We start from the raw sequence: 24,637 nt of genomic DNA, 5'->3' as shown, positions 1-24,637 counted from the left end.
ACAGCTGGTGCATTCAGCGTAAGCGGAACAAGTTAGATTTGAAGTGCTGACTGACAAGACGATGGCGGAGGCTTTTCTGGCAAAGAACGTCAAGAGCCGGTTAAGTTTTCATTTTCTTGTTCGAATTTTCAAAAGCCGGTGCTTTGCCATTTATTATAAAAGTTTTTTTTGTTTCTTATTCCTTATTTATTTAACATAAACATTTTTCGTTTAGTATTCCTTTCTTATTTGTTGCAGCACAATGTGTGCCGTGATTACTCGTTTTGTTATATAGGCAACTTATCTAACGAAACCGTTTTTTATTTTCGTTTCTTATTTATTTTTGCTTTATGTGTGCTGTGATTATTCGTTTCGTAAGGTCTGTGTTTAATATAAACAAATGTCATTGTACTTTTTTTATTAAGAAAGATATTGAACCCACCATTAATTCAAGCAATCGCCGTTCCCGAATTGCCGCTTTTTTAAAACTGAAAGTAAAATGCATCATGCGCACGGCCGCTTCTTCGACCACCCCACAGCGAACCCCTCACCCCCGGTGTCACCGGTACAACCGGTGTTTTAACGCGTCGATTAACCGGTAGGAAATTTTTATCACCGCAACATCCCTAGTTCACACGACGGCGTTATCAAAACGATCTGCATTTACATCTGAATGTAAATCTACTTTTTGCTGGAGAAATGATTATTGTTTTGGGGATCGCCATTATTGGGAATGCTCGCGCATGCCTACAGACTGATCGCGTAATACGCAAGCATATGACGTCATCGTTTGGAAAAACGCTGCCTTCAGAGTTCACACGGAAACGATAATGCCGTTTTCAAAAGTTTGCATTTTCAGTCCCCCAAAACGCCGTTGTCGTGACAAAAGAACAGCAAAAACGCATAAAAAGTTTTCAGTTGAAAACGGTCGCGTGTAAACGGCCTCTAAATGTGTGTTTGTGTTGTAGGGAGACGGATTTTGAGCAGAGGGAGGAGGAGCTGAAGAAAGCTTCAGAGAAGAGAGAGGCCGTATATAAAGCTCAGATAGAAGATCTGCAGCGCAGGGTAAGAAAACATCTCATTTCACCGAAGACAAACAGCTTTCATGTTCTGTGACTTCTGATCGTTCTCTGTGTGTGTTTGTAGTTGTCAAAGCTTGAATCTGGTGATGGTGATAATGAGCTTTCATTGGCAGCCAGAAAGTCTGCAGATTCCCTTCTGCGGGGTAAGTTGTGTTTTACCTTCATGTTTTCTCTCGCGCGGCTTTTTAATGACGATCTGGTGCCAAGATGTCATTGATTGTGAGGTTGTGCTGACCTCAGATTGCCTGAAACGTATTAAACTGTAAATGAAACGCTCAGTAAACATAACGAAGAGATGATCGTAGACATGAACGTAGTCATGTTTAGCTCAACTGAGAGAGATGTGAAGAGTGATCTTCTCAGTTGTTTAAAAGATTCAAGTGATAGTTCACCCAAAAATCATCATTTACACACCCTCTTGTCATTTCAAACATTTTTGACTTTCTTTATTCTGCGGAACACAAAAGAAGATATTTTGAAGAAAGTTGGTAACCGAACAGCACTGGGGCCAGTTAACAACATTCTTCAAAATATCTTCTTTTGTGCTCTGTTGAAGATAGAAAGTCATACAGGTTTGAAATAACAAAAGGGCGAGTAAATGATGACAAAACTATCACTTTAAGGCAACTATCTAAGTTTGATGAAATGTTGTTTCATTTTCCAATAAAAGATATTTGTATTTGTACGTGGTTTGTTTTGATTCCTATCAACTGTAACATGTAATAGAAGGTTTGGTTTGATATCTCAGGGGTGGACTGGAGTGAGGTGGTTCCTGAGACGGAGCGTTTGGACACCAGCGCCCATCGTGCCAAAGGTCAGCTGGCCCAGAAAGCCAAGCGACAGCCGCCATCCCGTAAACTGAAAGGAACTCTCAGTTCCCCGGGAGAACGTTCACAGGTGAGCTGAAGATGAGCTGAAGCCTGTCATCACGTGTGGATGACTGACCTGTCTGACGGCGTACGCACGTTTCTCTCATTCAGGATGGTGAATCTGTCAGTGCTGAAACTCCTCCGACTCGCAGGAGATCATTCCAGGAGAGTTTGTCCCTGCCAGTGGCCATATCCTCCCCTGTCAGTCCCTCAAAAGAAAGCGTGGCATCTTCTGTGGCCAGCAGTAGCCAATCGGTGCTGAAGGATGCACAGAGCCCCGCCCTCTCAACACCCAAAGACTCCTCCCCCTCCAGTTTCCTTCGGAACATAAAGAAGAGAGAGTCCAAAGGCAAAGGCAAGGAGCTTAAAGGTAACGTTCACACCATTCTAATTTCTAAAATTAGTGAATTAGCAGAAGCAAAAGTTGATTTTATTCTAATGAGTACCGTGCCTGGTTAAGTTGAAATGTGTCCGATATTTGAAAAAAGTTGCAGGTTTGTTTTACGAGTTTAATATGTTGTATTCTGATTCAATGCCATGGTTTATTTTAGAGGAGTCTAATGATGCCGCTGGAAAACCCAAACGCAGATTCCCAGATTTTGGGTATGTGTGCCTTCGCATCATATGTTTTCCTTAAAGTCCCAGTGAAATTAAAAACGACGATTAAAATTTTTTCATGAAATCTTGCAGCGTTTATTGTAAATAGCTTACCAATGTGGGTCATTTTCTTTTTAAAATTCATGTGGCCTCATAATTCTCAGTTAATATCTAAAAATGCACTTCCGCCCTCTAGTGACTATCCATCTTAAATGACGTAAGTTAGACGGCTTGGGCGGAGCATCTGTTAACTCCTCCCCTTCAACTGTTAGTCTGCTCCAAGTTCCATTTCAAAAAGCAAGAGCTGTTTTTGTACATCCAAGCCACGCCCACTAATTTTTCTCATTCGAAAATCCGTTTACTCGGAAATGCGTAAGAATACGGAAGTAAAAACGATCCCAACTTCCGGTTCACAGGGACTTTAAACTCATTTGAATGAAAAACGTTATAGGTTGATTTAAGTTTTGTGTTGTTTTACTTATTCTGTTTACTGTGTGTTTGGCTGTGTGTGTGTGTGTGTGGTAGTGGCTTGAGGAAATCTGGTGGGAAAGGAAAGAAACAAAACAAAGAATCGACGAGGGCGTCGCTGGATAGCAGGTCGTTCACACATCTGAACTCGACCCAGTGTGGTTTGCTTTGATCTTGTGTTCACTCTCGTCTGGTTCTCTAGAGGTTCAGCGGAGTTGTTGGATGAGCCAGGAGTTCGAGTCTCTCCCTCGGAGTCCATGACCTCCATCCCCACCTGCATGCCTTTCTCCTGGTTCGGAGAGAAGGACAGAGATCCGTCATCTTCATCCAGTAGTCTCCCGTACACCGCTACAGATGCCAGTGAACAATCACACAACTCCAAAAACAAGGTGAGATCAGTACTGTGTTTTTATTCACGAATACAATTATGAGCGTAGTGTTGTGTTACAAATATTTGCTTGTCATTTAAATATTACTTTGAATTTCTTGATCCTTGTTGTTCCTGAACTTAGGTGATATGTATTGTAATACACTACACAACTTTTAAGACACTAGACGTCATACACTTGCCGACAGAGGAAAAACTGCACATCAAACGACATTTAGTGTTGCCATGTGTTTTAACAGTTTTTGTGCTTGCCTCATGAGGTGATAACATTTAAAGAGTTATTAGGCAAGTGCGGCTCATGATATTTTGATCCTTTTTCCAATATAAAGCGTTCGTTTCAGTTTATTATGGCTGTGTTCCTGTTCGCTGTTTTTCTCGCAAGATCTGGCAACCCGAGTAGGTAAACACCCATGCCCGTAACCCTGAGATTTCTTGATCCACACATACAGAAGATGCCATTTATATGTGGTCTTGGGTGGGTAGATGCAGTATGTCTTCGAAAATCAGCTCAAAACATCAAATATATGTTGCTTCCAGCTGGATGGAGTCATAGTCTGACGTTCAAAAATTGGAGACTGTGCCCGAATTATGTAAACTCTTTCTGCTCCAAAACAGCAGACTGGAGCAGGCTTTCGGCAACTATTGTGGACTTGTCCAGACCGCACAAAAAATCTGAACAAAAGTTGTGTAGTGTATTCGAGCCTTAAACCGTTAGAGAGCTTTTCATGCGAGTTTTGAGATTGTGTTCGAAAAAGACTGTTGAAATACTGAGGGTGAAGGCCAGCAACCATATGGATCTGATCGTTGATCAACACACACAAGTGAGGAAGTAGAAGGCGAGAATAGCAGACGACCAGGAAACGGACGCAGTCCGACTGCTTATTTATCATCACTCAGACATCGGGGTCATCTACAAACTCCAGCTGATGTCTGACATCATTTCCTGTTCCCGTGTGGAATGTTCTGCATGTTGGGACGGCAGTGTTGTGATTAACTAACCGTTCTTTCCAAACAGACAAACCTCTCGTGGTCTTCTCTGTTCAGTCGCTCCTTAGATTTGGTACAGTATATTTTCTCTTCTAGATGTCTAGATTTGTTTTAACAAAGTAATTGTAGGCTCACAAACACTACATGTAGCACTAACAAATGAAGAATCACAGTGTGTGTTTGTAATCAATGTAGTGCAGTAGATGCATGATGTTACGTGTGTGATGAGGACCTTTGATTTGGATTTTCTGGGATTGTGTCTTTGGACTAGAATATGTTGGTTTATGTGGATGATGTCTTAGTCTGTCGTGTTTTGTTATGTTGTAGTCCTGTAGTAGCTTGTCTGTAGTAGCGTTCGTCCAGTATGAGTTTTTAATGAAAGGGTGGTCGGTGACTGCAAGCCAGCGAATCTGTGTAAATTTTCCCTTAAAGTATTTCATGAATTTGACATTTAACCTGACCATAATAGCTCCTATAATTCAAGTAATAAGTAATAATTCAAAAGCAGTGGATTATTGGTTGAAGCTGATTGGCTGACGACACCCATGGTCACTAATGTTCATGGTGTCTGTATTTTGTGTGTATCTTCTGGTGTATAATTCTGACTCGGCGGTATAAAAGAATGAAATCATTGGATTTATCATTGAAATGTTGCAGTCAATAACTAAAAATACAATTAAATGAGAGAATAAATTCAAAAAGAACCTTTGTGAAAGGTGTTCATAAAGCAGTGGCTGTTTAATAGTACTTCATTTATGTAGCATCTTTAAGTGTCTTTCTCAAAGACTAGAAAGCAATTTAGAAATCTAGAAAGCAATTTTACACATCGATGTAAAAAAAAGACAACATCTGTAAAACACACAAATGTAGTGCAATAGGGCAATTAAGAACAATTCTAAAATTACACGCTTTGAGACGGAATTAAAAATGCTACTTTAAGTTTGCTTCTGTAATGTCAGCTGGGAGAGAATTCCATAATTTTGGGGTATGACGAGAGTCGATTTTGAAATACCAACTAATAATGCAGTACAAACGTCAATGTGGGAAAACTCAAAAATAATGTTTCAACAGAAGAAAAGCATAAAACTGTCCATAAGTGCACATTATTTCTGAGGTGAAAGAAAGAGGTCCCTAACCATTATCTTAAAATGAGGGTCAAATGACTTGGAGATTCTTGCGGGTCCAAAACAGAACCATCAATTGACAATATGATTTACATTTACATTTAGTCATTTAGCAGACGCTTTTATCCAAAGCGTTTTATTACAAATGGGGTTAACAGTGGAAGCAATATGATGGTATTAGCAGTACGGATGGGGGGTGTAATCAAGTGTAAAAGCCAAGACGTGTAATTGTATCTAAATAATTCTAAGATACCAGAGTATTGTTAGCTATCTCAGATACAGTTTGAAACCAATAAGTAAAGGACCCAGAACAGAACCCTGTGGAACACCCATTAAGACAGGCCCATCATAAGGTCTGTGACCACACATAGTAACAGATCTTCTGAGAATTAAAAACCTGAACCAATCCAGGGCATTCCCAGATACACCAAAGACCATTTCTAGACAGCTGAGTTACTGTAAAATGACGATAATAAGCATAAGCAGGATCAGCTGGATACAATAATTCGTTACATTTATATAGCGCTTTTCTGGGTACTCAGAGCGCTTTACATGGAAGGGGAATCTGCTCAAGCACCACCAATGTGCAGCATCCACCTGGATGATGCGACGGCAGCCATATTGCGCCAGAACACACACCAGCTTATTGGTGGAGAGGAGACCGAGTTACGAAGCCAATTAGTACATATGGGGATGATTAGGAGACCATGACGTATAGAGGCGAATGGGTGAATTTTGGATTTTGAATGACCACAGAGGGTCAGGACCTCGGTTTAACGTCTCAGCCGAAGGACGGTGCTTATTGACAGTATAGTTTCCCTGTCACTATACTGGGGCATTAGGACCTACAAAAGCCACAGGGTGAGCACCCCCTGCTGGCCTCACTAACACTTCTTCCAGCTTCAACCTAGTTTTCCCAGCAGGTCTCCCATCCAGGTACTGATGTACTGACCAGGCTCAGCCCTGTTTAGCTCCAGTGGGAAACCAGTCTTGGGCTACAGGGTGATATGGCCGCTGGTTATAAGTCCTGATCACCATGTTAGGATATATTTTTGATTGATTGCAACATCTGGATATATGTAATTAATTCATACAGTATAACAAATCAAAAGCTTGGACCCAACTACACACCCTGTATTCATTGTATTCATTCTTTGATGTAGATAATATTAAAGTCATTAAACAATCAAAATGTATAGTTTTGATTCACCATAAAGTACAGCCATCTGTTGTCTGTGCTTTTAAACCATTCCCGGCACGGACAGCACAGTATGTGGGACAAATTCACTCAAGTGTCTCCAGACCTTTGATTGTAGTGTTTTTTTCCCATTGCATCCCTCCACACACAGAGATCAGTGCTGTATGTTGGCACACATGTTGTAGGATTTAGAAGCAACAGCACCTGCATGCTTTAGCACTTTCACTGATTAGTAATGTCTTGAAGGTGATTATCAGTCATGAATATCTCCGCCAAGCGTTGTGTTTGGATTATAAATGCTGCTTTCTATGCTCGTTCCAGAGTTTGTCAGTGCTAGATGGTTCGAACCCCAGCAGTCCGGGTTCAGAATTGTCTGGGCTAGTTGTGGAGCCCAGCCTGTCGGGTCGCTCGCACACGTTATCCTTCTCATCCAGCGAGGTGAGTGGAGATCGCACGTCACTTGTTTGCATGGCTTTAATGTTCCGAAAAGGTCATCTGGAAAGTCAAGTATTGTCTCGTGTGCGGGGCGGAGTCTGTCCTGCTGCTTTTACTCGCGTCCTTCCTGTTTTGTAGTTATTTTTAGTTTGAATCAGAAGCGCGCGTGTGTTAATAGATTGTCTATGGTGGCAATTACCGAATCTTGAGGTTTCTTTGTATTTTTATAAAGTGTTTGTTTAACACGCCAAAGAGGATTGTTTTTGTGCGTCATTTGTGTTTTTCTTTGTGAATTACTTGACTATGGTTTATTTCACAATCTTTTTGTGTTAAAGGGGTCATATGGTGCGAATACGTGTTTTTCTGGGTCTTTGGTGTGTTATAAGTTGCCCATGCATGTATTAGACACAAATTACAAAAATGAAAGTGTGGGAACAAAAGAGTCATTCTATGTAAAAGCGAACGCTCACCCAGACCTGCCTGAAACACCTCGTGTAGCCACACCCCCACAAATCTACATCAGTCCGTGGTCTGATTTGACTAAGACCGCCCAAATGTATACTCAAGTAAGGTGGGCGTACCTGTCAGTACAACTGAAGAGGAACCTGATGTTCCAAATATGGTAAGAGACGTGACATTTCCCTCACACGCTTGCAGTATTCCACCAATCACTGCGCACTGGTTAACTGGCCAATCATAGCACACCTCGCTTTTCAGAGCCATGAGCTTTATAAAAAATCTGCGCGGAAAATACAACGTTTTTGAACCTTAAATCGTGTATAAACATTGCATTACATCTAAAACAAACAATAATATTCGTTTTAGCCGTGTCATATGACCCCTTTAAACTTTTTAAAATTGAATTATTTACATGATCATTTTGTGTTAAAACTACACTTTTGTGAGGTTGGGGTGTATGGGTAGGGTTTGGAATAGCAAGCATCATTATCCTGGTCTAAAGAAGTCGGGAATTTTAGATGTTCCTCATCGATACAGTGAGACATATCTCTGTGTGTGTTAGATGCTGGATGAGGAGCCGTGCTCTACAGGAAAGGACTATCAGTGGCAGAATCGTCCGGTCTCTGATTGGACGTCTCAGCAGGTGTGTCATTGGCTGATGGGGATGAATATGGATCAGTACACACCCGAGTTCACCACGCAGTCCATCGACGGACAGCAGCTGCTGAACCTGGACAGTGACAGACTCAAGGTGGGCGGAGCTTTGCACTTACAGTTATGGCTAAGCTTAAAAAACTACAGTATATACTTTAGTTACATTAGGTGTTTTTTATTATATTGTGTCAAGTTGCTAAATATCACAATGATCATTTACACTTAAAGCTGCAGTGTAGTGCCTTTTAATACTTACTTGAATTACGTCTATAGCATTGTATACATCCGTGTATGTGTATATTCCAGTCATTGTGACTTTTGAAAACGTCTTGTGCAGGCTCTGGGTGTGTCCAGTCAGAACGACCGCGCCACCATCAAGAAGAAACTGAAGGAGATGAAGAAGGCTCAGGAGAAGCTGGATAAACAGCGTGAGAAGCGAGATAAAGAGGCCAGACGGAGCGGACGGCTACCCGCCAGCACTGACTCGTTATGCTGATGATGTTCAGAATCAGTGCATGTCACATTCGTCTCTCTTCACATCACATTACTGTATGACACACTCCAGCCCTGCTTCACCCATACATGAAATTCAACGACTAAATCAACACTGTACTTCCAATACAAATACTCAGTCAGCGGTCAGTAAATGATCAAAAACCTGATCAGAATCATTCATGAAGCTCCTTATGAAGTGATTTATGTTTGAATACACGCGTCCTGACCACTATTGAACGGCTTATGGGTTTGACATGTCCGTCTTTATAACCACTCTCATTCCAGCACAAAGTTTTTGACCGTATGTGTTTGGTTAGCGCCTGTGAGTTTGCTAAGAACAATGTTTACTGACCGTGTCCATCAGTTTGGTCCCATTGCCTTCTGGGTAAGAGTTTTATTTTATTATTCTTTTTTTTTTAGTTTATTAGACTAGCGTATAAGAAAATGGTTTGGATTTTACATCTGTCCAATCCATAGCAGACCAAAAATTTATTAGTTTTAATTGTATTTTATGACACAACCACTATAGGGGCTATAAAATCGTGCTATTTTTATGGAAAAATGTAGTCAAGCGCAAATTTTCACAACTTTGCCGCTAATATGGTGGCATGGATAGTGCTTTTAAAATAGTTTATATTTTATTTTAAAACTTCTTTTGGCCTGTGGAACCTTGTACAGTTATACGAGCACTATATTTTTACTAAAACTAGATGGGGCACGGTTTATAAATGTACAAATAAAATGTTTTATATACATCTATTAGAATATCTTTAAGGAAAAACATGAATCTAACTTTTGTACATGTTCTACTAAGTAGAATAGCTCACTGGTTAAAACTATTTTGCTAATTCTAAGATGCAGAGTAAAACTCGTGAAGAGTTCACGAGAACACATTGATGTGGTGTTTGTATTTGGACGGTTATGATTGATCACAAATATGCTGGCATAGTTTTATCAGTAACTGTGACCAGAATTGTATTTCTCTGAGGGTGTAATAAATTAAGGGATTATCATCTGATTGTACGTTTGTTTTAAAAACAGACTCGATCTTTGCTTATGTCATCATGATTTTATGTCCTGTGGTCACGATATAATTTTCCACTGTGTAAAATGGCTGATTTTTAAGACTTAAATCAAACTTTCTAGCTGCTACAAAATGTATAAGCTGCAAAATAAATGCTTTTTACTCTGTAACAAAACATTGAATGCGATTTTTTTACAAGTTTCTCAAATATTCCAAAATAGAATAATTTAAAGGGATACTTCACCCAAAAATGAAAACTGTCATTTACTCGCCTTCAAGTTTGCTGTCCTACATTCTTAAAAATGTATTTTCCTACGATGGGAGTCAAGATCTGTTTGGTTATAATAATTCTTCCAAATATCTTTCTCTGTGTTCATCAGAACAAAGAAATGTATACAGATTTGGAACAACTCGAAGGTGAGGAAATGACAGAATTTTCATTTTTGGGTGAAGTTGAGGTGGGCCCAAATGTAATAGCATTAGAAAACTGCATTACCGCCACTCTTCACTAGATGGCGCTGCGACACTGCACTCTAAATCCTTTATTAACACATTCAGGATGAGTTTCACAATGGTCACACAAAAGCAGCACACAATTTCTGTTTACATGCATTTGTTCTGTTTTTTGTCAGTTAATGGCCCGAAACACTGGTTAACAAGATAACATTTCAGTAGCATAGAATGATTTGTGAAGAACAATTCTTTAAACTCTTATTTTATACAAGAAACAGAATTGGTTATACGTGGGACGGCATGTGGAATGATCACTGTCAACAATGTGAAACACTCCAAAACGAACACGTCTCTTATGATGCCAGACAAGTAAATTACACTCACTTCTTTTCTATCTAAATATAAGAATCTTACATCAAGAAAGCTTATACTGGCACACTCTTAAAGTAAAACTCATCCAAATAACTGAGCATGGCACTAGCAACGCCTGTGCTAACTTACTGTATAATACTGCCACCCAGTGCAGTTTACATCCCTGCAAACACGCGTCTTGAGACGTAGCATGTCCACGCGTGACGTATTCCATCGTTCAGAGCCCGGACTCTCGTTACTCATTTCCGTAGGTGATCTATATCATGAGCGGGTGGTGAAATCTGTTCATTCTGTCAGTTCTGGATCTGCATTGATGGAGAAGCTGTACGGGAAACTCGGGGGTGCAAACCCAGAGCATCGTTGAGCTGCACGGGAGACTAAAAGCTGCGAAAGGTCGTCATGTCCTTGGGTTCTTTACTGGGAACACACCAGTCATCCGCCTCGTGGATGCTCTTATAGTGTTTCCATGCAGATTTATTGTACACCGGAAGCCTTTCGATGGACTCTGTGGACAAAGCCTTCAAACAGATGAACAGCAGTTATATTAGAATAATTCTAGATAAAAATAATAAAAACAGCTAGTCATCTGAGCTAGTATATTTAAGGATCAAGAGGATCCGTTCTTCAATTCAAGTCTCACTTTGCACACCTGGGGCGAAAATAACTTCCGGTCTGTGTTTGGTTATAATATAACAAATTATTTTATAATAATATCAATGTATTAATTCTTGGCAGAGGTCTGCGTTACGTTTTTAGATAAGTTAAACCAGAAAATTAAAACCCCAAAAATCCGATTACAGATACTGTTTTCAGACTAACAAAACCTTTTATCTACTGCACAAATTGTGAACCTATTTTCAGCATTTTGGGTGCCAGTGCTAAGATCCAGTTCTGTTTGTATTATTTTTGACATGATTGTGCATTTGAAAACAGATTATGGTTGGAGATTTTCTCCATAAAGACCGATAGAATGACTCACTCTGATGTATATGACAGCATCGGTACCGTATCCCTCCATGGAGTGGAGCTTTAGATCTCCTTGGAAATACCTGGCGTAGAGTCTGGAGATGGGCAGCCCGTAACCAAAACCAGCCTAAGAGCCCGAGAACAAAACACACAATCACATCACAGCAAACATCTTCAGCTCAGTCACACAATAACTGTCAACTTTACTGCTTCTTTATAAAGGAAGGACCAACATAAACAGTAAACTCCTCTACTCAAACTTACATTTAACCAACTACCTTTACTTAAGATGTGTATAAAAGTGTATACGTTTTTGTGGTGGTATGAAAATTGGCACTGAAAATCACACAACATTTTAACGGTACTGCTTTCAACTCCTAACATCTTAGTACTATGACCATTCCAAGCACTTATTTGGAGTGTGATACAGACCAGAGGTGTGGCTCGAGACGTGTCCATCTGAGGACGAGGGGCCGTAGAGTAGGTGTATGTAAACAACCTGTCAATCTTCCTCAGTGGAACTCCTCCCCCGCGATCACTGACCTATGAGACAACAGCACACTCAGATTTGAGCCTGTGATGGAGCATCACATTACATTGGGCTTGATCTAAATGATTGATCTAGAACATCAGGAGGTTAGTCAGAATCTGTGGGTTTCTTTGACTTATGCCAGGGTTTCCCAAACTGGGGTTCGCGAACCCCTGGTGGTTCATGGGGGAATTGCAGGGGGTTTGTGAGGTACACGTCTACCAGTGCACATACCGGCTGAAACGATTCCTCGAGTTACTCGAGTAATTCGAATACAAAAAATCATCGAGGCAATTTTTGTTTAATCCATTTAACGCACAGCCCGCTAAACTCTATCACGCATTCACCGCGAGACACACGCATTTGAGTCTGTTCACACGCTCACACGTGTTTCTCATGCTGATAAATAACTAACTGATAGCTTATTGAAATGGTGAACTGCTATTTTACTTAGTTTTAGTCTAGTTTGCGAGTGAAACTTGTTTTCCGGCTGCATTGAGTCCATCAAACTAGATTCGGACTAGTGGAGGTCGAATCCTGTTATTTACACATGTCATCTGTCTGTTCTGCGTGTCTGAGTGAATGAACTGCACAGTTTAACATACAACACACGTGATGCTCATGAATTTGTCTGCGTCTGCGCTTTATGAGGACATGAACACATGGACTTCATCTCCAGAGTTGCTCTGAGAGTTTGTTTCTTCACTCAAACAATATAATGTTCGTGAAATAGACACACACTAAAAAAATAAGCGTCTTCCGACGACCTGCCAAAATAAAAGTCTGGTTAACTCGGTATTTTATGTGGACAAATATATTACTATTTAATAGTAAGAAAAAAGAAACTAAAAGCATCATGCATAAGCTGAAGTTAGTTGTTTACCTTTGAAATTATTATTTCTATTTTTATTAATGTTTCTTATTTATACATTTGTATTATATTGCATTTTGAATGTAATATGGCAATGTAATGTATTAAATGGGTTAACTTTTCACAGATATTAATGTATGCAATTTCAGCAATAAAAATGATATTTTTTCTAAAAAAGGAAACAAATTAGTTGTTCATTTTAAGAGACCTGTCTTATTTTCTCTTGTATATTTAGTATTGCTCTTTAATAAAGAAAATGTATTTATTATCCGAATACCCGATTAATCGATGGAAAAATCAGTAGAATGCGCGATTACTAAAAATAATCGATAGCTGCAGCCCTTTTCATCACTTTGAACATTTTTAAATTACAAATAAATGTTTAGAAAGAACAACAGTTATGTAAAATACTACTAACAAACACCTCAAAACAGAAAGTCCTAGTGAAATTAAAAATGACAATGCCTATTTTTAATAAAATATTGCAGCGCTAATTGTAAATAGTTTATCAATGTGGGTCGTTCTCTTTTTAAAATGCGTGTGCCCTCATAATCTTCAGTTAAAATCTGAAAATGCACTTCATTCCAATGACTAGCCATCTTAAATGACATACGTATGTTAGACGGCTTGGGCTGGGCATCCATTAACTCCTCCCCTTCAACTGTCAGTCTGCTGCCTGTTCCGTTTCAAAATGCAACGGCTGTTTTTCTACATCAAATCGCAGAGAAAGACAAAAGCCACGCCCGCTATTTTTCTCATTAGAAATTCCATTTCACTCGGAAATGCGTCAAAACACAGAAGTAAAAACGATGGGGACTTTAAACACGCAAATGTGCTATTAAATGAATGAAATATTTACTTCCTCAGGGGGAGTACCTCTCAGGGGGTACTTTAAGTTAAAGGACTTGGGTCACAGGGGTTCAGCTGACAAAAAGACTTACGCAATAGCTGAGCGCATACAGTATAAACACCAAGAATTCAGCCGGCTGTTCTCAGCTTTGAAGACTTCTGAACCCGTCTGTCCATACCTTAACGGTCAGGTCTTCGTCTCCGAGAGCGATCCTCACATGTACCGGTGGATAGTGCATGGCATCTTCGTGAAGTTCCATGGTAGCGCGCATGGCATTCTGCAGGAGTCACAGTGTATATTTATATCCCAGCACCGCTGCTACAAATTCAGTCTGTCCTAGATTTAATATCACGTCACATCTTTAAAATCATGCATTTATGACTCAAACGGAATGTGTATACTTTCCCATGCTATTTTTGTACAGTAAAAATCCGGTTTACATGAAAACAACCACCGTGCTGTGAAATAATTCTCAAATAACGGAGGTGAGAAATGATGTACGCCACCTTAAAGAGCTCAAATACCATGTGATACAAATGAGAGGGCACGTAAACCACAGTAGTGGGTTTCTCAGGTCCTTTAACTGCAAAACAAACACGAGAAACAACAGTCACACGGAAAGCGGAGGTCACATGACTTCACACACGTGACCACTTGTACGTGCAAAGGTTACCATTGAATTCCTCCAGTACAAGCTCAGGTGAGTTCATATAATACCTGTCACACAAGTTTCGGGCATTCTCATAGGCATCTAAAAAAACAACAACAGGAAAAAATGAACACTTGTATTCAATGCATCTTTAAGGGAAAGTTCAGGCAAAAATCTAAATTCTTTTGCAATTTATTCACCCCCGTGTCTTTTTTCTGCAGAACACAAAAGACGATATTACGAAGAATGTTGATCACCAAACCACACTGGCCCCAATTAACTTCCATTGCACGAACACGAAACCACAAAGACATTTCTCAAAATATCTCGTCTTCACAGAAAAAAGCAGCACTAATAAAAAAGGGATCTGTTATTATAGCTAAATGTAAAAAGAGCATGAAAGACTACTGTTACCTTTCAACACATCGGTGACGTGACAGCTGGGGTCAATGCCGCCGATCTGTTTGGGATGAGCGGGATTCACACGCACATTTCCTCCAAACAGAAGAGCTGAAAACACACAAGCAAACATGGGGTTAAAACGTGATCGGGTATTGATTTCCGGTTCAGAAATCATCATTGACTGTCAGGTCGCCGTGGAAACAACACACTGTAAACAAACACCATTAAAAGAACACTGTAAAAGAAGATAAATGTGTCTCACTGTGCTGGTTGAGGAGCATTCGGATGGAAATCCTGCTCATATAGAACCGATCCAGAAAATACTGCATGTTCTGGCTGGTGATGGGGTCGGTACCGTAGGTCTCTTTAAACTCCACCACACCTTGAGCCATGGTGGGCACCACGTCATTGTGTCGGTTCCTGATCTTAATCACAGCTTGTGTGAAGCTAAAAACAACAGATGAGTAATGAGATGGGTGTGCGTTTGCTTGGACGGGTAGGAATAGGGGTGGTGTTGCTTCTCTTACTCATTCGTGACCTTTTCATCATCAATATCCCTGTCCTTGAACTCAAGAATATCCTGGAAACTTTGCATGTACCTGCGAGAGATGCGACACAAGTGAAGAACGTGGTTCGCGACGCATGCATTGAAATGTTCATGAACATGCTGACACTGACCAGCTCTGCACCAGACGCACTGATGGAGTCCTCAGCAGGTTATCGGGTAATAAATCGATTTCCTTCATGATATTTGCCAGCCGGACGGGCAGCTCCTGTCTCAGAAACGTGAAGGATGTTTTCTCACAGGCATTCTCTGAACCTGGGGATGAAAAGAGAAGTCATCCACGGTTGAATGTACCATGGTTATGAAAAAGGTTCTATGTGTGGTAGGGATGTAACGATTCACCGCGAGCCGGTTGAAAATCAATTATAATGTGACGGTTGAGACGTTATAAAAATCGCAGTACATATTTTGAACAGCAACGGCCGCTGTTTTTCTGCCAACTTGGTAAACGTGGATATGCTGATATTTCTTAAAAAAGTAAAAGTTAGGAAAAGCACAAAGTCTTAGTTTGTTTATATTAAAGAGACTTTTGTATTATTATTTATTTTTTATTTATTATTTGGAATTTGTTTTAAAACTGCAATTTAGTTTTGTTATTTGACATAAAATATATTTGTATTTTACAAAGAATTGTGCAGCATTAGAGAAATAATAAAAGGGCAGTTGTTCATTTAAATTTTTCCTTTAAAAAATCGCGATTAAATCAAAATCGCGAGATCAGAATCGTGAATCGCATCGCGAGTGAATCGTTACATCCCTAATGTGTGGTGAATAACATGATATAGTATGGGTACCCTCACTGTAGACTTTTGTACAAAATTTGTATTCTATTTCATTCTATTCTTCTTTAAGTTGGAGCTATTTGTTTCATGGTATTATCATGCATCTTTGGAGATGGTACCACGGAATCTCTTACTGTGCCATGGTACTTTTAGTACACTCAATTCTTTTCTTTTATTAAATTAATTGTTATCATACTGTGTTGATTCCAACATTAAATGACTTACCAAAATCTATGAACTGTTTCATAGAGAGAGGAGAAGGTGAAAATCTGGAGTAAAAATCGATTTGCTTGGAGATGAAGGCGGTGCTCATCAACGTCCTGAAAATCCTCATGTTTGCAGTGTTTTCCCAGAAAATCCAGACAAGCTGTCATGAAGTGTCATGTGGGGGTTTCTATCATTTCTGCCTGTCCACGAGGCGATCAGCAGTAGACTGTGTGTTCTTGTTTCTCGTTTTCAAAAGATAAATGTCACGACTGGCACGTGCAGAGCTTCACTCATTTGAAATCAATGATGATTCAGAGCTGTCTGAAATGCGCATTCACGCGTCTGTTTCCGAATAATGTAACTGCAAACATTAAAGATAGTATTTAATCGTGTAGGTAATTCTGTCGAACTAACGTTACGTGGTGCGTGTGCACGATGACTGATAAACACAACAGCAGCATGTGTTTATGAGAGACGTCAGCGCACATTGGGCCTCCTATCGCATCGACACACTGCTCACTATCCACAAACCTCTAAACACCGACAGATGTCCAGGTACAGCAAACACGGAAGAATGAAGTAATCTCTCGGGTGTTTCTTTTACTTATTATCAAAGGCTGCTAAATACATGTGACTCGTGATAACACTGCACGTACAAAGATTACTCAACAAGGCAAAGAGCATCCACTTCTGTTTTACTTCCGTATTATGGCATTGTTTGATCACGTGTCTTTTGTGTGGCTCTGCTGATTGGTTACACCAGTGGCAGTGGTACGCATTACCATGATGCGGCGCCACAAGATCCGACAGGCAGATGACATCAAAGTACCGCGAGAGGGATTATAAACCAAACATTTTATGGGTTTTCGAATGGCTCTCGCGGTACTTTGATGTCATCTGCTTGTCGGATCTTGCGGCGCCGCATCGAGTCGACCAAGCCTAATCTCTCTCTCGCTATGTGAAAAGATCTCCCTGAATAGCTTTCCTGGCAATTTCTGAAGAGCACGAATTTCAATATACTAACAATGGGCCTCATTCATGAAACATTCCTAAATATGTGTAGATTTTGAGTAATTTGCGTGTAAAACAGACCTTCCCGAAAACTTTACTTCGGATTCACAAATACTTCGTAAACGTCAGATTTGATAGTGAAATGTGTGTTTGTTAAAGGGGCCATTCTTTTGCTGTTTTTGAAGCTTTGATTATGCTTTTGGGTGTTTAACAGTGAATGTTCATGTTTCTAGTTTCAAAAAACGCTTTATATTTCACATATTTCAAGTCTATTGTTCACCGATGTCCCTCTTCTCTCATTCGACTGGATTTTTTCCGGTTTATATAAAAGTCCCTCCTTCCGAAACGCTCTGATTGGTAAAGCTGACCAGGGCCGGCAGGTAACAGCTGAGGTGCCCTTGAGCAAGGCACCTTACCCCCACTTGCTCCCCGGGCGCTGCAGTGATAGCTGCCCACTGCTCCGGGGGTACGTGTGGTCACCACTTGCTGTGCGTGTGGTCACTACTCTCTGGATGGGTTAAATGCAGAGGTCACATTTCGTTGCCTTGTACTTGTACATGTGCAATGACAATAAAGTTGAATCTAATCTAATTTATCAAGTTATATTTTGTAGTCCTCACCATTTTGTTAAATGTCTTGTTTGCCATTGGTCTTGTTTGAGAGTTATGTATGACATGCATGTAAATATATTCCCCACAAACAGACGGAGATGCTAAAGTAGAACAATTTGCAGCGAAGTTTAGGACTCAAGATCAGTCCAAGACCTTCACACAAACTTTCACAGACTGCCAGAGTCGAATGTCGCAGGCAGACTTCTCACAGATGTCCATAGCTGAGGGACATTCGAGAGAGACCAACCCTGTGGTGTACTTTAGCATTGCTGTAGATGATGAGCCATTCGGACGGATCACAATGGAGCTTTTCTCTCATATTGTTCCAAAAACATCTGAAAACTTCAGAGCTCTGTGCACTGGAGAAAAGGGCTTTGGTTTCCACAACTCGGTTTTCCACAGGATTGTTCCCGACTTTATGTGTCATGTAAAAATATACTGTTACATAGAATGTTTACGCATATTAATACTTTTACATTCAAATGTGCCTTAATGTTCTGCTTTCTTATAGGGGGGTGATATCACCAACCATGATGGAATGGGGGGAAAATCCATCTATGGTGTGAAATTTGAAGATGAGAACTTTGAGGTGAAGCACACAGGGCCAGGCCCTGGTTGCATAAAGCACCTTAAGTTTTTCCCTTAAGTATGACACTTAAGGGGTGATTTTCCTTTACCAAAGACAATAGGAGAATAACTTAGTAAAACTTAAGGTATACTTAAGGACACACTTAAGGGAAAATTACACTTAAGGTGCTTTATGCAACCGGGCCCAGGGCTGCTGTCCATGGCCAATCGTGGAAGAGAGACCAACACCTCTCAGTTCTTCATTACCCTCAGAAAAGCAGAGCATTTAGACTTTAAACATGTTGCCTTTGGCTTTGTCAAAGATGGCATAGATGTTTTAAAAAAGATAGGAGACCTGGGAACTAAGACAGGAAAACCTACTAAAAAGATAACCGTCATAGATTGTGGACAGTTGTGAAGTAGTTTTTCTCTTAATGCTACTTACCATCTTTGAGACATAAGAATCTATTTCTTCATATTTATTGTGCTTATGATATGTAGTGGTTTGGATACAGGTTAGGGGAATATAATCAGAATATAACGATTTTGTCAATGATCATGAAAAACTATGATTATGGATACACTCTCTGGATAAACTGTGTCTGCATACAGTCATATGTTGACTCTGATTCCTTGCCCAAAAACACTTGAAATAAACTAAGTTAAAATACATTTGACCAATACCATAATTATTTTAAAAACACACCTGTCTACAACAGCGGTTTGAAGCCGTTTTCAAACACATGCGCTTAATATGAAAACCTGCTAAATTTACATCTCTTTAAATGCATAAAGGCACAAATAAGTCAACTCAATATCATGTCAGCTTTTCAAAACTAGTATTTCACAGCTTTTGCAAAAGTTCTTCAAACAATTATTGATGCTCAAAGCGTGCATCATGTCCAATCCATGTAACTGGGATTAATTTTAAATTGTACTACAATATGTACCCTTTTTGGAATTTTAAAACATTTGATTACTGGTTTAATATTTTATTTTTGAGGGGGAAAAAAGAAAAACCGCATTTTTGACGCTGCGTCAGTTTGATCCTCTCCGGCACCCGTCAGGCGTGTCTCTGCGGCTGCGCACCCGGAAGTTGAACAGTGGTAACAAAAGCAGCGGATTCAGCAGACAGTTATACACCCTCAGGTCTGTTAAAAACATACTTTATCATGAATGAGAACTTTACCCGTCTATTAATAATACAGCTCGGCGGTTTATCATTCAGGGTGGCTCTTTGAAGAAGATCTTTGAATGTATGTGTGTGATGTCAGGGTGTGTAGTATGATTCTACCGTGAGAGGGCAGAAGTAAATCTGACATAAACACCGTCGCTAGTGTTGTCTGTTTGGCTTGTATAATCGTATAAATGTTTTGAATTGTACATGAAAAATTTGGCTTTATGCTCAGTTGCACTCGTTGTTCTCTGTGTATATGTGAGTTTTGTCACTAATGCTCAAAGAGAGAAACCAATAGCTGATGTTCCCACGAGATGATCTCTGTGTGCGTTCAAATGTTTTTTAAACTAAGTTTTTATAAATTCAGTTGAAATTTGTGATATGTATTATACTTATTATATTGGCATAGCTAGGTTAGTGTGTTCATGTGTACCTTTTTTCTTGCGAGTTTCCGAAAATGTTATTAAACAACAAATACTGCAGTGGTATCAGGTAAAATATTTCAAAGCAAGAAGCATTTATTAAATAACATTAGTAGCATACGTTTCAAGCAAAACAAAATGTTTGTTAGGTTAGGTTACTAAATGAAGACACTTCCTAAACTTTCTGTGATGAACCGCACCTGTGGTTACTCTGCATAAGTGTATTCACTTAAAATTCCCATTAACACCAGTTGGTTCAGAGTAGATAAAGGTTTTGACAGCGAAGAAACGATCTTATATTTGTTTGCAGGTTTCTCTTGAGAAAGGATGTTAGTAGAAAGTGTTTCATTCATCTATACTAAAAGCAGACTGTCTTTCTGCATTTCCTTTGAGTTGACAAAGATCATTGAAATGGTTTCTTATGTTGCTCTTATATGTTTTGGAAGCACAAATCGTTTTTCTTCTGACCTAACTGTAAAAACGTGTGTATCTTCAAGCGAATGTCTCTTGTGAATACAGTGGTTATATTATGCTGTAAACTCCTCCTGACATCACATGCTTCAGTCAGTGTATCTATCGGGACTGAAGCAGATGGAGGCAAAAGATGCAGTTCTTTAATCTTCTGTGTAAATGTTGGCCAGGTTATGGTGTTCTTTGTTTTCAAGTGCACTATACACTGACTGTAAGCTGTTCATTTAAGAGGTTTGGAGAGCTGTCTTACTGCTTTGCTCTGTGGAGAGAGTCAGGTGCGGGCAGCACACAAAGAACAGATTCGAGCGGTCTGCAGAGAGACCGATGTGACTCTTGAAGTGATCCAGTTAATCTGTCTGAAGTGGCTGAGACGGTGGGCCGACAGACGGGTCCAGAGAGCAGGTGGAGGGGGTCTCTGTTTGTTTCTCTCTGGATATGTTGAACTGTTTGCTGAGGATGTAACTAAGGAAATAAGCCACTTAAGGCCCTCTCTTACAGTGATTTCACTACAATGGACATGACGTGAAGCTTAGTGCTTAAACCTCCTAAACGCAATGCTGTGACTGTCAATAGAAATAGCAATGTTATAAAAGACGGCTGTGTTCAAAAATTAAATTAGTTATAAATAGAGGTTTTTTGTATGTATGATTAATTAGCTGTAAGGTGTCTATGGATGCTGAGCTTATTCTGTAATGATTTTCAATACAGTGACTCCCAAGACTTATTGGGATGCTTAGGCCACACTTGTAATGCGTAAATAAATATCACGTCAAAAAAAAAAGGTTTCTGTGCCATTTCGCTATAAATGTTAAGCAACTGCTGTCAATGTTTTTAGTATTTCAAGTAACTTCATGTCCCAACAGAATAACCACAGGTGGAGTTCTTCACATTAACACATATTAAATGGATCTTTCTTTATTGTTAAAAAGGTTTTGCTCCAATGCTACGCTTGTGGTGTTATGAATAAATCTTATTGATAGCCATCCCTCTTTATAAAATGCATTGTTATGTTTATGTATCATTCGCTGTCCTTCTGAAACCTCGTATGTTCAAATTGGCTGTTTTTCAGGAAATGGAAAAAGCATTGTACTTTTTTAAAATAATTACAAACTGTGTTGTCAAGGTTGACAAGCACTTTTTAATACTTTCTATTAGTTAAATATTTGCAAAAACCTAGTGACAAACATAAAGGGTGACTAATAATCATTTATGGCATAAAAAATGACCAAATATGGAGGACAGAAGCAATATAGTCATTTCATATATCATATATATTATACACCATGTCATATATGCCCAACTTTTGGTCATGGCACAGTGTAACCGTTGTGTGGTCACAGGCAGGTCTAAATTGGCTGTTTTATATAGACTTTGAATGTGTCTCAGATTTTTTCAGTCTTTGTCGTGTACATTTAACTATTCAGTGTGGTCACTTAAGCAAACCTATTGGATAATAATAATAATGATGAATGATACAGTATCAGAGTTCATAAACTTCTAAATTAACAATCATCTGCAGAGCGCTGTTACTAAAGGGAATGTACCAAACATACAAAATAACCTCCTGACTGCTGTGTTTTGTTTGTTTGTAGCATCATGTCGGATAAAAGCGAGCTGAAAGCTGAGCTTGAGCGAAAGAAACAGCGTCTGGCTCAAATCAGAGAGGACAAAAAGAGAAAAGAGGAGGAACGCAAGAAGAAAGAGGTAAAAAACGACAACCAGTCTGGTAAATGCTTTAAATACACGGTCAAAACAATCATCATAATTTTTCATCATATGCATAATTTCCATTCCGAGGGAATATACTGTTTTAGTGTAATTGACTTTTGTTAATGCGCTCAGAGCCTGGCAATAACAAAGTTGTCCAAATGCCAATTGAAATTAGAAATAATTTTAGTATTTAGTATTTTAGTAATATGGTGGTTATAATATTATTGCATTGAATCTACTGGATTCAGATTAGAAACAGATTTTGTTGGCTTTATACGGATAATATAAGCGCACAGTCATTTTAGTTTTCAGGTATTTGACTAATATGCTTAAAAGCGAAATATCAGGAGATTAAACCAAATGATCTATTGTCAGTTTTCATTTATATGTGGTTTACAACTGGCCAATATGAGCCAGAATTCACAAACTACAGCCGAAGTGAAATGTAGAAAAGAGAAAGATTAGGGCTGTTACGATTAATCGCATCCAGAATAAAAGTTTGTTGACATAATACGTGTCGGTGTACTGTGCATATTTATTTCAAAACACATGCATTTATATATTTAGGAAATATTTGCATTTATATATAATTTAAATTTATTGACTTTTATATTTTTCTTAAATATATACAGTATATAAAACTTACATGCACAGTACACAGACATACATTATCTAAACGCAAACTTTTATTCTGGGTGCGATTTTTCGTTTTGCATTAGACACATACGGACTGCATTAGTTATTGTCCCAGTAGATGATGCTCATCAGATCTGACTGAAGTTAATATAGTTTGATTGCTGGTTTTAAAGGATGTCTTTCTTCCCGTGCAGTTGAGTTGGTTTAACTGTGATTTGTGCGTGTCAGGCTGAGCTGAAGAAGGAGGCCGTTCCAGTGCAGGATGATTCAGACCTGGAGAAGAAGCGCAGAGAGGCTGATGCTCTGTTACAGAGTATGGGCATCACACCGGATGTGCCTGCCGGTAGGTCACAAACACTCCCGCAGAACATCTAATGCATCTGTTGCAGATCAAAAAAGAATATTTCTCGTTTACTGTATTTCAGGAATATATTATAATATGATTATAATTTTCTTTTACTGTAAATTCTTCAAAATCTAGCCTACGTGTATTTTCCACTCATTTTTTTCATGTCGCTCTACAATATTTTCTGTGCTATCATTCAACCGCTGGTCTATCTTGATGTCAAATATTTCACATTTAGCAAGATATAAATATCACACTAAAAAACGAGTTTCTGGCTGTGTGCGGTTCTTTGCTGATTATGATGCATTGTCCTAGAAGGCAAAAGTCTGGCTTGAATGTGTATTTCACCTGTCCCTAAAATGAACACAAAGTGGTAATAACAAATGTGTTTGTGTACTTCACTGATCTAACACAAGGGGGCATACATGCTCCACAGTAAATTTGATGTGAACTGGGCTCTACTGAAAATGTAGTCAAGCACACAAAGGCTTCTTTTATTATCTTGTCATTAATTGTATGCTGATTAAATAGGCTAACATTTTATCCAGCTAGATAACTGTTAATGTAAAAAATGATGATTACAAAATAATAATAAAACCACATTGATGGCATTTGACATATGGTAAGCAGGCCACATATAATTTAATAAAATAAAACAAAACATTTAGACATGAATACAATATCATTACATCATCTATAAAACACTATTAAGTTATATATCTGTGTGAACTTGATGACAACAGACTTTATACATCCAGTAAAATCACCTTGACTCTAACAATCCACTAACAAGTTGGTTCTGACATGTTGTTTGACATGTTCTATTAGTTCCGGCACCCATGTCTCCCACGGCCAAATCTGTGGGCACTCCAAGTGAAGCAGGGAGCCAAGACTCAGGAGACGGGGCCACGGGACCACGGTATAACTCTCTCTCTCTCTCTCTCTCTCTCTCGCTCGCTCGCTCGCTCTCTCTCTCGCTCTCTCTCTCGCTCTCTCTCGCTCTCTCTCTCTCTCTCTCTGTCTCTCTCTCTCTCTGTCTCTCTCTCTCTCTCTCTCTCTCTCTCTCTCTCTCTCTCTCTCTCTCTCTCTCTCTCTCTCTCTCTCTCTCTCTCTCTCTCTCTCTCTCTCTCTCTCCCCTCTTCCTCCGTTTTCACTCGTCCTCTTGCTCCTCTCGTCCTTCTCTCCTCCCCCTGTTCCTCCTCTCTCTCCTCTGTCCTCTCCTCTCGTCTCTCTCTCCTCCTCTTCTCTCTCTCTCTCCCTCTCTCTCTCTCTCTCTCTCTC

General features: G+C 39.5%; 3 protein-coding genes across 6 annotated transcripts in view; 2 read left to right on the top strand and 1 right to left on the bottom strand.

Annotated features, from left to right (window-relative positions):
- Window positions 1–10,171, top strand: part of ppp1r9ala (protein phosphatase 1 regulatory subunit 9A-like A) — a 37,154-nt gene extending 26,983 nt beyond the window's left edge. The window contains exons 10-20 of one of the 3 annotated variants that reach the window (XM_057335351.1): window positions 948–1,044; window positions 1,126–1,204; window positions 1,810–1,958; window positions 2,042–2,300; window positions 2,482–2,533; window positions 3,053–3,124; window positions 3,198–3,384; window positions 4,399–4,443; window positions 7,014–7,130; window positions 8,149–8,337; window positions 8,578–10,171. In XM_057335351.1, coding sequence (XP_057191334.1) covers window positions 948–1,044; window positions 1,126–1,204; window positions 1,810–1,958; window positions 2,042–2,300; window positions 2,482–2,533; window positions 3,053–3,124; window positions 3,198–3,384; window positions 4,399–4,443; window positions 7,014–7,130; window positions 8,149–8,337; window positions 8,578–8,736 — 1,405 coding nt within the window. In that variant the 3' untranslated portion in view covers window positions 8,737–10,171. The remainder of the gene's footprint in view (window positions 1–947; window positions 1,045–1,125; window positions 1,205–1,809; window positions 1,959–2,041; window positions 2,301–2,481; window positions 2,534–3,052; window positions 3,125–3,197; window positions 3,385–4,398; window positions 4,444–7,013; window positions 7,131–8,148; window positions 8,338–8,577) is intronic. The other 2 variants (XM_057335352.1, XM_057335353.1) reach the window with 2 other exon arrangements.
- A 110-nt stretch (window positions 10,172–10,281) lies between these two features.
- Window positions 10,282–17,116, bottom strand: pdk1 (pyruvate dehydrogenase kinase, isozyme 1). The gene is made up of 11 exons (XM_057335356.1): window positions 16,424–17,116; window positions 15,530–15,671; window positions 15,379–15,450; window positions 15,114–15,298; window positions 14,864–14,959; window positions 14,474–14,551; window positions 14,307–14,383; window positions 13,979–14,077; window positions 11,983–12,093; window positions 11,564–11,677; window positions 10,282–11,102 (listed from the first exon to the last, which is right to left on the bottom strand). Exons 1-11 carry the CDS (start codon window positions 16,530–16,532, stop codon window positions 10,962–10,964), a joined length of 1,224 nt encoding a protein of 407 aa, XP_057191339.1. The 5' UTR covers window positions 16,533–17,116; the 3' UTR covers window positions 10,282–10,961.
- Window positions 17,117–18,199: 1,083 nt separating this feature from the next.
- Window positions 18,200–24,637, top strand: part of dync1i2a (dynein, cytoplasmic 1, intermediate chain 2a) — a 28,403-nt gene continuing 21,965 nt past the window's right edge. For both annotated transcript variants that reach the window (XM_057335840.1, XM_057335838.1), the window contains exons 1-6: window positions 18,200–18,454; window positions 18,539–18,616; window positions 19,598–19,743; window positions 22,257–22,368; window positions 23,239–23,353; window positions 24,185–24,275. In XM_057335840.1, the coding sequence (XP_057191823.1) occupies window positions 18,215–18,454; window positions 18,539–18,616; window positions 19,598–19,743; window positions 22,257–22,368; window positions 23,239–23,353; window positions 24,185–24,275 (782 nt within the window). In that variant the 5' untranslated portion in view covers window positions 18,200–18,214. The remainder of the gene's footprint in view (window positions 18,455–18,538; window positions 18,617–19,597; window positions 19,744–22,256; window positions 22,369–23,238; window positions 23,354–24,184; window positions 24,276–24,637) is intronic.

Source organism: Triplophysa rosa, linkage group LG6 (assembly GCF_024868665.1).
Source record: "Triplophysa rosa linkage group LG6, Trosa_1v2, whole genome shotgun sequence".
NCBI classification, from domain to species: Eukaryota; Metazoa; Chordata; class Actinopteri; order Cypriniformes; family Nemacheilidae; genus Triplophysa; species Triplophysa rosa.
Note: the sequence above shows the minus strand (reverse complement) of the source record. Positions and strands in the feature narration are given on the sequence as shown.

Bases quoted from the DNA above. Each gene is read 5' to 3' on its own strand.
- pdk1 (XM_057335356.1), bottom strand. From the start codon at position 16,532: ATGAGGATTTTCAGGACGTTGATGAGCACCGCCTTCATCTCCAAGCAA. The intron at 15,299-15,378 runs GTAAGAGAAGCA...TGTTGTTTTTAG, and splicing joins GATGAAAAGGTCACGAATGA to CTTCACACAAGCTGTGATTA. The intron at 11,678-11,982 runs GTCTGTATCACA...TCGGGCTCTTAG, and splicing joins CGTCTCGAGCCACACCTCTG to GCTGGTTTTGGTTACGGGCT.